At 61.9% G+C, this 13522-nt stretch overlaps 1 protein-coding gene across 1 annotated transcript; it reads right to left on the bottom strand.

Moving 5' to 3' along the window:
- Positions 1-1135: 1135 nt before the first annotated feature.
- IHH (Indian hedgehog signaling molecule) lies at positions 1136-10938 on the bottom strand. The gene is given in 4 exon segments (XM_036386964.2): positions 1136-1833; positions 1835-1857; positions 4803-5064; positions 10636-10938. Coding segments are annotated over 4 exon segments (1227 nt in total). The 3' UTR covers positions 1136-1194.
- Between the last annotated feature and the right edge of the window lie 2584 nt (positions 10939-13522).

The following is a 13522-nucleotide window of genomic DNA, read 5'->3' as shown; positions in this document are numbered from 1 at the left end:
GTGATGCTACAGGGGGACGTGGGTCACTGCCTCTCTCAGCCCCCTCCCCTCCACTGATGTGCAGCTAGGGAAGGCTGAGGCTCTAGCTAGGGTTGGGAGTGGGGGAACTGTGGCTGCAGCTCTGATAGGACTTTCCCCAGGTCCCAGGAGTGGGTGAGCAGCAATGAATTACCCTGAGGGTTTGGGGTGCTGGGGGCTTGGGGAGGTCAGGCCAGCCAGGGTGTGAAGCTTGAGGAGTTTTTTTAGCTTTGGGGTGGGGAAAGGCTTTTGGGCTGAGCCAGTTCAAGGCCAGATGCTGGGAAGGTTTTCTCCTCTGCCTCTTTCTTCAGGCTCCAGCAGGCTGGGGTTGCAGCCCTGACTCTCCCCACCCCTGCTCTTACCAGTGTGTCTATTCCTGGCTGGCATTTGCACCCTTCTGCCCATGTGTCTGCCTCCACAGCCCCCCTTGCCAGCCAGAGCACCCCACACTGTCACAGCAGCCCCACAGGATGCCCAGCTGGGTGGCTCTGGTGCTGGCTTTGCGCAGAGCTCAGCACCTCACTCCCCAGTCTATCACTCCAGTGAAACTTGTGTCACAAAGTCGGAGGTCTCATGCCAGAGCTGTGCCAGACCCCCCACCCCTGCTTGTTTTGGGTGCCCCTGCACTGGGCTAAGGACAAGGCACAGTCCCAGTACCTGAGTCACCCTCCTTCCAGCTGCCACATCCCAGGGCTGGAAATAGCATTGCCTGCCTTCCCACCCAGGCTTCCTAACAAAGGGCCCTGGGCCCCTCTCCCAAAACTTCCCCACTGGTGCAGACAGGCTGGGAACCTTGGTGGAGCAGCCAGGGCTCTCTGCTCTCCCCCCTCCCATTCAGACTCCATCAGCTAATTCGGCACACGCACACACACATTGCACACACACACACATAGCAGCATGTGGATCCAGCCAGGGGCAGCCCCTGTCCCGGGGGAAAACCCTTCATGCCTCCCTCCTGTCCCCAGGTACAGGGGGTGAGGAGGGGGTGGTCAACATGGAGGAGGCACACCATGGAGCTTCAGTGGCCCCCAACCAGAGGTGGCTGTACCCCAAGCAGGCAGGGCTGGAGGCAGCTCCCCATGGGCACCCAGCTTTGGGAGGGGCTGCTGGCCCCCAGTGAGTCACCCTGCAGCCACCACCTCCACCAGCTGTGCTGGCTGGGGCTGCGGTGCACCCTCAGCTCTCCGCCTGGGATATCCCCAGTGGGTGGAAGCTGTCAGGGGGCAGGATCAGCCTGCCCAGGCGGTAGAGCAGCCCTGAGTACCAGTGCACACCATCCCCCTGCACCCCTGGCCACCCCAGCAGGCTGTGGTAGAGCCGGAGTGGCCAGAAGGCCAGCTGTGCCAGCTGCTGCTCCTGCACCAGAGCGAAGCACGAGGCCACCACGCCGTCCACCACCAGCGTCCCGTGGCGTGTCAGCGGGGCGTAGGCTCCCACGTCCCTGCGGTGCCACACCCGCACCACTTCAGCGGGCTGCAGGCTGCCCCCCCCGGCCACCACCAGCACGAAGTGTCCCGGCTGCACCAGGCTGGCAAAGATGGGACGGAAGCGGGCAGTGGGCGCCGAGGCGTTCTCTGCCACAAAGAGCAGATGGGTGGGCGTCAGCACCAGGCGCCGCGGCGGCTCCTGGGTCTCGATGACGTGGAAGGTGGTGAGGGCACGGGGCTCCTTGTCCAGGAAAGCCAAGAAGTCACTGTAGGTGGGCCTGCCTGCCCCGTCCATTGCCAGCACTCGCTGGCCCGGGCGCAGTGCCCACAGAGGCGTCTGGGCACCATCCTCCAGCGTTGCCAGGGCCCGCCCGGGAAAGCAGCCCCCCGGTCTTCGCAGCGGCTGAGTGCTCTGCACAGGGAGAGAGAGACACCAAGGTTACCCATCAGCCACACCCTCCGCACCACGTTTCCACTGTGCATAACCCTGCAGGCATAACCCTGCCCTGGCATCATCAATGTGAGCTTGTGCCCTACACACCTGTGGCCACCAATGTCTCCATGGCACCTCATCCCCCAGCCACCATGTCACTTGAGGTGGCACCTGGGGACTCCAGCATTGTCCCAGGGCATTAAGCCTGCTGTACAGAGCCAGGTCCCAAGCCCAAAGTAGGTAGCGGGAGTGGGACACAACCACAGCCTGAAATGTGCAAAGCACTACCGAGGGCACCTGAAGCTTGAAAAAGCAAGAGGCAGGGCCCTGAGAGGATGGCAGGCTGAGGAGCAGAGTGCCTGGTCTCACCCTGCACAGCATCCCTGTTCCCTGCAGTGCTGGTCCTGGGCACTGCTTGGGAGGATGCTGCGCCCTTTCCCAGCACTGCAGCGCCCCTCCACCACTCGTCGCAGTCCTGCTCCCTTCTCCCACCTGCTCACCCCTGCACCACTGATGCCAGCCAGCTCCTGCTTCTCTGGGTTGTAGGGAGGTGTCACAATCTGTGGCCATCATCATGCAAAAGCTACCAGCTTCCTGGGTAGGGCTTCCCTAGGGATTGCCACAGGGTAAAGGACCCAAACTTTCTGTGCTTGTCTCCTGGGATGGTGGCACAAAGCTCCTGCCCCTCCCCAGATGAAGTGTCACCAGAGGCCCATTCTGGCACTTAGCAGGGGAACCCTGGCTTCCCAAGGAATGGTGGTTAGCTACATCAGCAGCAGTGTTCCCCCAAGTCCCAGCACTTCCCAAGTTAGTGTCTATATGATGTGTCCCACCCTCTGCCAGTGGCATCTCACCTCAGGGTCCTGCTCCTAGCTCTACACAGTTCCATCCTTGCGCTCTAAGCCACCTCTCAGGGCCCTCTCCCAGCTCTCTCATCTAATCCCTGAATGTGCCCTCCCAGATGGCACTGCCCCCATCACTCCCCAGGTTTGGGCAGAGCCAAATCCCAGCCCCCAAGCCCATGAAGAGAGGCATCCATCTCTGGGACAGAATCCTTTTATTGCTCAGAAGAGGTGCAGTGTCTGCCCTGTCCTTGCCCCGGAGGCCAGGTCCCAAATCCTGCACCCTGCATCCCCTGGCAGGCAGCAGAGCAGGAGGGTGAGAGGGGTGCCTGGCAGAAGTGGATGGCATAGGTGCTGGGCATGGAGGGGTCGGTGGGTGCAGGGAAGGACCCGAGGAGACACAATACATACAACAGGCCATGTGGCCATCCATACAAAAATAAAAGCCATTTACTAAGAGGCAGGAGCAGCCCGGCTGCCCTCTGTACACAGTTCTGAGGGGATCAGGATGTGTATCCCACAGCCTCCACCACACACTCTTGGGTTGCCCATGGCCTTGGGGAAAAATATGGGGGACCCAGAGGCCTGAGGAGCTGCTGCAGAGTGAGGGGAATATGACCAGCCTCTAGAAGCCCTTCAGGGCCTCAGGGCCCCAGTCTGCTGCTTGGGTTATGGCATCCCTTTTCAGTTGGTCCAAGGGGAGCATTCAAAAGCCTCTGTCTTTCTCCAGGGGCACAGCCCCACTCCTCTGGCCAGCCTCATAGCTGTGGGGTCATGGTTGTTGCTTCGGAGCCTGGCCCCACTCCTGCTGCCAGCCCCACAGGGTGCCCGGGGGCACGGGAGTCCTGGTCCTCCGGCCACGTTTTGTCCCTCTTCTCCGGGGGTGCATGGCTCCCTCTGTGCGGCGCGGCGGCCCCGCTTCCATCGCCGGCCGGCGTGGTGCCCGTCCTGGCATCAGCACGGGGAGCGGGTCAGCGCGGGGGGCCGGGCTGCCGTCTGGGGGTGTCGAGCCGCTGGCTGCGGGCTAGGGCGGTAGGACAGGCACAGTGCCGTGGAGCTGAGCCGAGCCCGGGGACGAGAGGCGCGGGGCAGCACAGGCATACCGGCACCGCCGCGCACGGCGTGCGGGCACGGCTGTGCGGGCACGGCTGTGCGGGCACGGCGTGTGCGAGGGCACGGCTGTGCGGGCACGGCCCTGCTGCTCGGGGTGGGGGTGCCAGCAGCCGCCAGGCTCCCTCCGAGCCCTCCCCGGCTGTCGCGGCGCGGGCAGAGCGCGGCCCCTCCCGGCGGCGGCGGCGGCCGGAGCCGAGCGCGGGGCGCTGCTGCCCTCTGCAGCCGGCAGCCAGCGCGGAGCCCAGCCCGGGCACGGCTGCTCCTCCCGGCGGGGCTTGCAGCCCACGCAATCCCCTCCGCACCACGGGCAGGGCCTGAGAGCAGCTCTCGCCCCGTCCTCCACCCTGCCGCCCCCTCTGCAGCGCACCGCGCAGGAGGAAGCGAACACCAGCAGAGACGACAGCGCCTCTGAAAGCACCACCCAGCTCTGCTCCCCTCTGCAAATGGTGCTGCACAGCCAAGAGCCGATCCCAGGGTACCCTGGCCTGTCCCTGTCTGGATGGCCCTGACCCCATCCCTGGCTAGGCAGGGATGGACAGATGCTGCTGTGACAGCAGAAGCTCAAAAGCAGCCAGCAGTGGAGAGGGACAGGGCTGGATGAGGCTGAGCATGGGCACTAAGGGACTGCAAGGGCAGAGGCAAGGGAGACAGGGGCCATGGACATACTGGGGGCTCAGGCTGGGGAAGAAAGGGATGTGGGATGAGAAAAGGAAGAGGGTAGAGAGGGTGGGTCAAGATGTAGGTCTATGGGAGCCAGATGGGGAATTTGCCCCATTTACTGGCTGGCCACAGGTGTGTGACTCACTCCCCACCTGACTGTCTGCCCCAGATAGGGAAATCAAGATGCAAAAGCTGGCACCCCCTGCAGGAGCACCCCACCCAGCCAGCCAGGCTCCCCGGGTTCTCTGGGTATGCTGCAGGAGGGAGTCTGGCCCCCAGCTCTGCTCACTGCCCCCAGCCCAGACTTACCTGACTTGACAGAGCAGTGGATGTGTGCCTTGGACTCGTAGTAGACCCAGTCGAAGCCAGCCTCCACGGCCAGGCGAGCCAGCATGCCGTACTTGTTGCGGTCCCTGTCCGAGGTTGTGATGTCCACAGCTCGGCCCTCGTAATGCAGCGACTCTTCCGAGTGGTGCCCGTCCTCATCCCAGCCCTCCGTCACTCTCAGCTTCACCCCTGGCCACTGATTCATGACAGAAATGGCCAGCGAGTTCAGGCGGTCCTTGCAGCGCTGTAGGGCAGAGGGACAGAGTCAGGAAAAGGTTTTTGGAAGGAGGAATTGGCTGCCTGCTTGGCAGGCTGCATCCTACCGTGCTTCCATTAATCCTCCCTGGGCCCTCAGGGAGGGCCCTGGGGGCTGGTCCAGCACAGGAAGATCTGAGAACATGAAGTGCCTTGTCTACCCCATGCTCTCCAAACTCCCTGCAGAGCCTGACACCCCACTGCTGGGCAGAAGAGAGTGCACCCTACAGGGCACCCTTCTCCTCCCTCTCTCCCCCCATCCCAGGCTCACTTGAGAGCCTGTTGGGCAACAGAGCCTGGGCTGAGCTGAAACACCCTCTCTGCTCAGCTGCCCTGTGCTAACTGCACCCCAGCAGTTCCCATCTGACAGGAGGAGGATACAGGAGCTTCAATCCTGCTGCTTCCTGGCTGGGAGGAGGTCCCAGGGACCTTAGGGCTGTTTCCAGGCACAAATTAAACAACCTGCCCTGTCCTCAACACAGCTCTGCTTGGTATGGCTGCTCAAGTGTGTGTAACAAGGACACAGTACTGGGCAGACCCATGGCATCAGCCAGTCTCTGCTCCTGTGGGAAGTGCCAAACCTGCCCAAGAGCTCTGTTGTGCTGGAACAGAAAGAATTGGAGTGAAGCCCCCTTCGCCTCTCTGCACCACAAGGGCTGAAAATCCTGGGCCGAGGAACAGCAGCAGATCTTAAAGGCCCCAGACCCTGTGGCCACAGAGGTCACACATGCAAGTAGGTGCCCATGGCAGTCCTCCCCAGCAAGCAGAGGGATGCCAGCCCCAAATGCCTGTTTCGCAGTCCTCCCAGCCTTACCCTGCCCTGCCCCACATCCCCCAGCCACAGCTGAAGGTCAGGGAAAGATCAAAACTCTGTGTGCTTGACTTGCAAAAGTACAGCCCCAGCTTCTGGTCCTTTGCTAAAGGGATGGAGGAGAGATAGAAAATGTGTAAGAAAAGGAATATGGGAGGTTCTACAGAAAACCAGGTGAACAGACTAGTGCTGTGCAGCCCAGAAAGGAGATTCTGTGAGATCCTGAAAAATTGTAGAATTGAGTGAGTTGGAAGGGACCCATATGATCAAACTCCTGGCCCTGCACAGCACACCCTAAGAACCACAACAAGTGAAACTGTATAAAACTTAAGGCAATTTAAAAGAGACAAGCTGAGATTGGGGTGTTTTTACCACTGGCTCTAAAGGCTGAGGTTCACACCTACAGGTACAGCTGGTTCTGAGGTAGCCAGCTGGATCAGGAGTCCCATTGTCACCACCCAGTGCTTGCTGGGTGGGAGAGCTCTGTCTCTACAGAAGTAAAAGACTCCTTCCTGCCATTCCCCAGGAAACAAGGAGTCCCATAAAATCAGGGCAGAGGACAGAGCATTCATGGTCAGACACAAAGCCAGTCCCGGGAAGCATTAAATGAAATGACTGGACAACAGCTTAAAACACAGCCACTGCTGGGGACGTATCTGTGTGATGCCCAGCTCATTACTGGAGCTCCCCACCGTAGCATGCCATGGGTCCTGAGACAGTTACAGCAAGCATGAGCCAGGGCTTTAAAACCTGATGCTGGCTACATACCCAGGCTCAGAAATGCCCCAACACTGCTTCTGCAGGGGCTGAAAATGTAGGTCCTCACCCTGTCCCCAAGCACCTGCTCCCATCCTAGGAAGGTGGGCGCTGCTGCTCTTGAGGAAACCTGCTCTCCCTTGGCAGGGTCCAGGCCCAGGGAAGGGCAGTGCCAGGCAGGCCTTTGCCCCACATAAGGCCTGCCGTCATCCCACAGCTCTCTGGGCGTGGGGAGATAAGCCAGGAAGGTGCTGGACAAACAGTTTGCTAGGTGAGGGGAGGAGGAATAGGGAGGAGAGTGACTTTTGTCCCCGTCCAGCACCACTGCGGTGCCACTTGGCACATGTGACAAGTTGTTCCCAAGGTCCCTGGCTCTACCGGGACCCCGCAGTAAGGGAATTCAGCACTGGAAGTGAGGAGGGAATCCCTGGAGCCCCCCTGCATCCCCCCCAGCCATCACTCCAGGCATTCCTTTAGCACTACCATGCCAGGACCCCGCTCTGGGCACCCCTCCGGCCCTCACTGCCAGCTTTTCTGTCCTCCAGGGGCACCCTGCGCGCACAAAAACAACGAGACTGTGCCAGCCTTTTCCCCCAGGCAGGGACAGCGTCAGGCAGAGCCCGGGAGCGCCCTGTCCCAGCTCTGCCGGTGCCATCGGTGGCCAGCAGGTGTCAGAGCGCGGGAGGGACCGGCGGGGACCGCAGGGAGCAGGGACCGATGGACAAGAACCGGGCAGGCACAGGCGGGGCGGGGAGGAAGCAGGTACTGACGGGGGGGAATGGTGAGCAGGGCACCAGCGGACCAGGAACAACCACGGATCGGCAGGGAAGAAGCCACTAGGAGGAGGAAACAGGCAGGGATGAGCGAAAATAAATAGGGAGCAAGCAGTGATAGGCAAGGCTGAACAGGTGGGGATGGGCAGGGAGCAGGCACAGGCGGCAGAGAGAAGACAGAGATAGACAGGGATGGGTAAGGAGCAGGCAGCAGTGGTCAGGGAGCACACAGGAGCTGCAGGAAGTAGGTAGAGATGGGCAGTGTCTGCCCAGGGGCTCTGCTGCCTGTACAAACAGGTAGGCAGGGACCAGAAAATTCATAAACCCCCTGTCCACGGGGTCTGTGCTTGAGGGTGATTGCAGGGAGGGCACAGCTTGTCCCTGTAGTGGTGCAGATGACCAGGCACCCCCAGCTCACATGCAGAATGGGGCCCCATAAAGCTGGTGGCTCTGCTGTCCCATGCACCTCATGGTGAAGATCATGGGGATGCTGGGCTGAGAAAAGAAGTTCTACCCACCTTCTCCCCAACCTCTGCATCTCCCTTTTTGTGTCCCTCCCAGGGACAGAACCATGCCCTGTGGGGCAAGCCAAACCGCTGTAGGGAAGGCAGCAGGACAGAGCTCCAAGATGGGGTGCAATCAGCAGGGACCCCAGGGTCATTTCAGGGGAAGTGTGAAAGACACTCAGGTGTGACCACAGTCTCAGCAGAGGTGTCATGAATGGAGTGTGCTTGGCCACAGCTACTCCCATGCCCAGAGCCTGTCCAGGAGAAGAGGGGTCTTACTAGCATCTCCTCCTGAAGGGAGGTTTCCTCCAAAGGAAGCCAAAAGTCCTACCCCAAAGTCTTCATGAGAGATTCCTCATCACTGCAAGGATGGTCTCCGTGTCAGTTGGACAAGCAGTGGCTGCAAGGGATGGTGGTTGGGGTAGGGAGAGGCTGGGTTTGGGACTCCATGGGGGCAGGGGACCCACGGCATTCCTGGGCCAGGCTGCTGGGGAGAGGTGAGGCGGGTTCTGCCTCCAGCCTTATCTCAGCACCTCCGAGTGGGACCAGTGAGAGCAAACACACTGGAATTCTTGAGGAAGATGAAACGATAAAGGAAAGGCAGGCAGAGAGCAGCACTACCCACTCCTCTAAGCAGGCGACATCTTCCGGCTGCCTGGGACACCCAGACCCTTGGACTTGGGGAAAGAAAACAGGTTTGAAGTGAGTCAACAGCAGTAAAAGCCAGTGCTCTGGGGGAAGGGACAAGGAGTTGGGTCAATGGCCTTTCCCAACCCATAGCAACACAGGACTTGGTGCCAGAGCTAGAGTTCCCACATCTGGGGGGATCTCCCCCAGCCAGGGGCCACAGAAAAATCCCAGAGGGCTGTGGGATGGCAGCAAGCTACCAGAAATCATGCCACCTCCATAGCAAGAGGAAGAATTCCTTGCAGAGCTGCCCAAGGCACAGTGGTACCCATCTGTGCATGGATGTGTGGTGGCCGGGGACCCTACTGGAGTAAGAACCCTCATTTGTGCAACCCAGGAAGACCAAGATGCTTCTAGGTGCTCTGCCAACAAGGCAGTGGTACAGCATGAAATGTTAGGCTGGCACACCGAGATCTCCCTCTCCCAGGTGTGCTGAGGGGCACTGCCTGGGTTACAGAAGGTGGAGGGAGCACTCTCAGGAGAAAACACAGCAAGAAGCATTCTCCTGCCTCCAATTATGTCATCCACTTCCCCGATGTATGGACCAGAGGAGCTCACTGCTTCCTCAAATATCCCTGAAGCTGTTCCCCAGGGGAGGCAGGTTACAGCCCAGCCCCAGGGCTCCAGTCACCAGCAACCACAACTTGTGCAACTCCCCAAGCTTGCTGCCTTGCAGGGGATCCTGCTCCCTCTACTACAGTCCCCAGCCTGAAAACCAACCTGGACTATGGTCCCTGCCCTGAGGGACCTGCTCTCAGGGCACACGGGGCTGCAGAGCTGTCAAGCCAGCACCCAAGAAGCTTCTCCTCCCAATGTTAGGAACACCTTGGTCAGACACTATGGCCAGGGCCTTGCTCAGTGCCCACCATCACAGTCCCTCATGTTCACCCACCTGCCAGCCCCTGACCGGGGGCGCAGTGGGCAGAAGGGGCAGCCCAGCTCCCCTCTGCTTCCCCCAGGAGCTCGTTCAGGCTGTAACCCTGCTGAGGCTGGTAGCCAGGTTTCTTAGCAAGGCCGTGCGGCTCCTTATCTGCATTCCTGAAACCCTCAGGCATTCTCCTGGCAATATTAAAACACAGAGTAACCTTCGTCCAGCATCACCCCCCCTCCTCTGCTGTCGTCTGTGTCGTTCACCCCCCCATCCTTCCTGCCAGCCCCGGGTACTTGTGAGCTGACTGCAACAAGGCATTGGCAGTAACAGGCTGTCCCCAGCCCTGAGCACAGCAAGCAGCTCCCCCTGAGCACCCTGCACCATCCCACATGAGACATGCAGGAAGGGGAGCACTGAGGGTTTCAGTGTCAGAGTGGGGACAAGGTCAGCAAGGGCACTCCTGGACACAGCAGCACACCAGGCTCTGGTCTATCCCTCGGATCCAACGGGCAGGCTGCCTGCCCTGCCAGCGGGGAGGCAGAGTAGAGGGGCAGGGGCAGGATGGCTGCATGGGCCAGGGTGCTGCTTGAGCAGGGAACAGCGCAGCACAGCCCTGCTGGATCGAGGGGATGTGGGAGGATGCTGCTGGATCGGGGGCAGTGTGGCACAGCTCAGGGGCACAGGGCCGGCTGCTGCCAGCTTGGAGTGCAGGGCTATGCCAGCCTGGGGACCAGTGGGACAAGAGTTGAGGGGCAGCAACGCAGGGTGCTGCCAGCTCGGGAGTCACAAGGGCATTCCTCGGGGTGCAGCAAGACACGGGTGCCACAGGCTCCGAGGAGCAGCGGGGCAGGCTGCTGCCGTCTTGGGGGACAAGGTGCTGCCGGTTCCGGGAGCAGGGTGCTGCCGTCCCAAGGCGCAGCGTGCTGTCCGTCGCGCACAGCGCAGCCGAAGGAACAGAGCGCCCGGCAAAGGGAGATGCATTCGCTGCACGCCGGCAGCCCGGAGCCGGCACCGGGATGCCCGGGGCAGGACGGGGAAGCCGCAGCGCGGGGCCCACACGGTCCCCGGAGAGCGGGGTGGCAGGGCGCTCTGAGGCAGCCCCGGTGCCCGCAGATGCCCGGCGCGGGGGTAGAACCGGGCGGCAGCGGTGCCGTACCTGGGTCATGAGCCGGTCGGCGCCAGTGTTCTCCTCGTCCTTGAAGATGATGTCGGGGTTGTAGTTGGGCGTCAGCTCCTTGAAGCGCTCCGAGTTACGCGCGATCTTGCCCTCGTAGCGGCCGCTAGCCCCCAGCGTCTTCTCGGGGACGTTGGGGCTGAACTGCTTGTAGGCGAGTGGGATGAGCTTGCGGGGCGGGCGGCGGCGGCTGCCCACCACCCTGCCCGGCCCGCAGCCGCGCACGGCCGGCGCCAGCAGCAGCGCGCACCCGCTCAGCAGCAGCAGCAGCCGCGCCGGCTTCATGGCGCGCCCGGCGGCCCCGGGGCGGCCCGGGGCACAGGTGGCTCCGGGTCCCCACTAAGCTCGGCCGCCGCTCCCGCCGCCCGGCCCGGGGCTCCCCATGCGGCGCGCAGCCGGCGGGCAGGTGCCGGTGCCGGCGGCGGCGGCGGGGCGCGGCGGCTGCCCGGCGCGGGTGCGCTCCGGCTGCCCGGTGCGGCGAGCTGGCGTCGGCCCGCTCTGAGCTGCCGTGGCCCGGCGGCGGCAATAAATAGCGAAGGGCCGTTTGTTTTGGCAGGCGAGCGGCCGCTTGCGGGGCGCGGGGCGCGGGGCTCGGCGCTGCCGGAGCCCTCCGCGGTTTGCGCCTCGGCGGTCAGCGCGGCAAGGCTGGAGCCGGAGCCGGAGCCGCCGCTGCCTCGGCTCCCTGGGCAGGAGTGAGAGGGGAAATTGAAGAGATCCGGGACCGGGAACCGCCAGGACCGCACCCTGCCGGTGTCCCAGCCTCCCAGCGCCCTCCCTCTCTCGCCTCCTCCCCGTGGAACCTGCCCCGGGCCGCCCGCAGCCTCCTCCCCCCTGCCGAGCCCCGCAGCCCACCCCACCGGGGGTGCCCGCCGCCACCTGCCCCCCGGGGCAGCCCCGCCGCCGCCCCAAGGTGCGCCCGGGCCGCCGCGCACCCTCGGCCCCCCTTGGAGGGGCGTCCTGCGGGGCTCCCTCGCGGCGGAGGGGGCGCGGGGTGGCACCCCCGGGGCTCCGGCCCCCGCCGCGCCGCCTGCTCGCCAGGGGCCCGGGCCTGCGGGCGGGGATCAAACAGAGCAGGGAGGCAGCTGGTTGAAATTTAACCACAATATTCTCGCTCCCCATTGTTTCCAGGGAGGCCCGATATTTCCACAACAGGATTATGGCATCTGATTAACTCGCTGAGACAACAATGAGGGGCTGGGATGGGCTTCCCCTTCTAGCTGCCAAAAGGGGAAAGTAAATATAACACCCTGATTTCAGGAGCGAGGGTTTGAAGGGCCCCCCCCGGTTCTCCCCCAGCTGTGTGCCGGGGAGGGGTCCGGCACGGGACTGCATGAGCACCCTCTGGTTCCCTAGGATCTTCCCAGGTGAGGCAGTGCCTTGGGATGCCCACACACACAGACCCTCCCAGGGATGTTCCCTCGCCAGCTCTTCTGTGAGCGCAGGGCACGGCTCACTCATAGGGATACACAGTGGCCAGGCTGGAATAGCCCAGACAACCAGCTCTGGCTGCAGGGCTTTGCTGCTCTCAACAGGACCAGGCAGCCTGGGCATGAGGGATGCAGGCTGGGGAGCCAGCATCACCCACAGACTTGGGATGCTGCTGTCTAATGCCCCCAGCAGACCATTCCCTTTGCAGGATCTGCAAGCAAATTGCAGCTGGCCAGAGGTGTCTCCATCAGGTTTTTACACTCAGTTGCCACAGTCCATCAGATTTTTGTACTGGTTTTCATACTGTGCACCCAAAAGCAATGCCCAGGGCCTCTCTGAAGACCTGCCACTGAGCAGGATGGTGAGATACAGCTGTCCCACTGTCCCTGCACATGATGGAGCTGGGGTGTCTGACCAGCAGCCCCAGGCCACCCCACTTCTACACTTCTTTGGCCGATCATTCCAGTGGAGCATCCTAAGGGCATCGGCAGAGAAAGCAGAGGGAATGCACCACAGCATCATTCTCCACCCCTGCCCTTGGCTTCTCAGTGATGCAGAAGGGACACAACTCTCTGTGCATCACTAGCACAGGAAAAATAGACCCTATGGACCCTGGACTAGGTTCACAGGATCCTCCAGGGCGGTTTGTACTCCCAACAAGAGGAGCCTAGCTTCCCACTTTGCACAACACAAGACTGTGAAGCAGGATGATCTGGGATAGCACTGCATCTGGAGGCTGCAGCACTTCCCCAGGGAGAAGTTGCCTATGAATGCCAATGTCACAAACCCAGACGTCCCAATAAGCTCTGCAGCCTGGCAGCATGCAGTGTGCATGTCACAAGCCACTGTCCCCCTCCCAGCTGCTCCAGGCTCACAGTAAGCAGCCTAGCCCTGCCCTTGCTGGTGACAGCATTCATGTCTCATGGAGGCCCAGGTTGGAAGACAGGGTTTGGGTTTGCTAGTGACAGCAACTCCTGCCCATGCAGGGGCCGTGGCATTGTGCACTGGTTCTGGCCACAGCAAGCAGTGGCAGTGCCCTGTGGCTGGGTGCAGAGTCCATCACCTCTCCTGCAGCATTCCCAACGTCAGCCAGAGTTCTCCTGCCAGGCAAAGCCTTTGGGGCACCAAGGGCTGAGTGGGACAGGGACACCAGGCACAATAGGGGAGCCAAGCTGGATGTACAGGGGGGCAGCTGGAGGCTGAGCTGTCTGGGAGGCTGTCACTGGTCGGGATAACCAGTGTTAAAGGGGGAAACTTTGCCTGGGGAGAGGGACTCCTGCTTGGGAAACTGATGGGAAGGGACCCTTGCTGCTGCAGTGGGAGAGATGAAACGTTTGTTCACATGGCATTTCCCTCAGCACTCGGCCCCTCTCAGGCACTTCTGGCCTGGACGCCAGGGCGCACTGCTCCTGCCCGCATTCCAAGAGGGCACCAGTGCCTC

The sequence above is a fragment of the Molothrus ater genome, chromosome 7 (genome assembly GCF_012460135.2).
Source record: "Molothrus ater isolate BHLD 08-10-18 breed brown headed cowbird chromosome 7, BPBGC_Mater_1.1, whole genome shotgun sequence".
Taxonomy (NCBI): domain Eukaryota; kingdom Metazoa; phylum Chordata; class Aves; order Passeriformes; family Icteridae; genus Molothrus; species Molothrus ater.
Note: the sequence above shows the minus strand (reverse complement) of the source record. Positions and strands in the feature narration are given on the sequence as shown.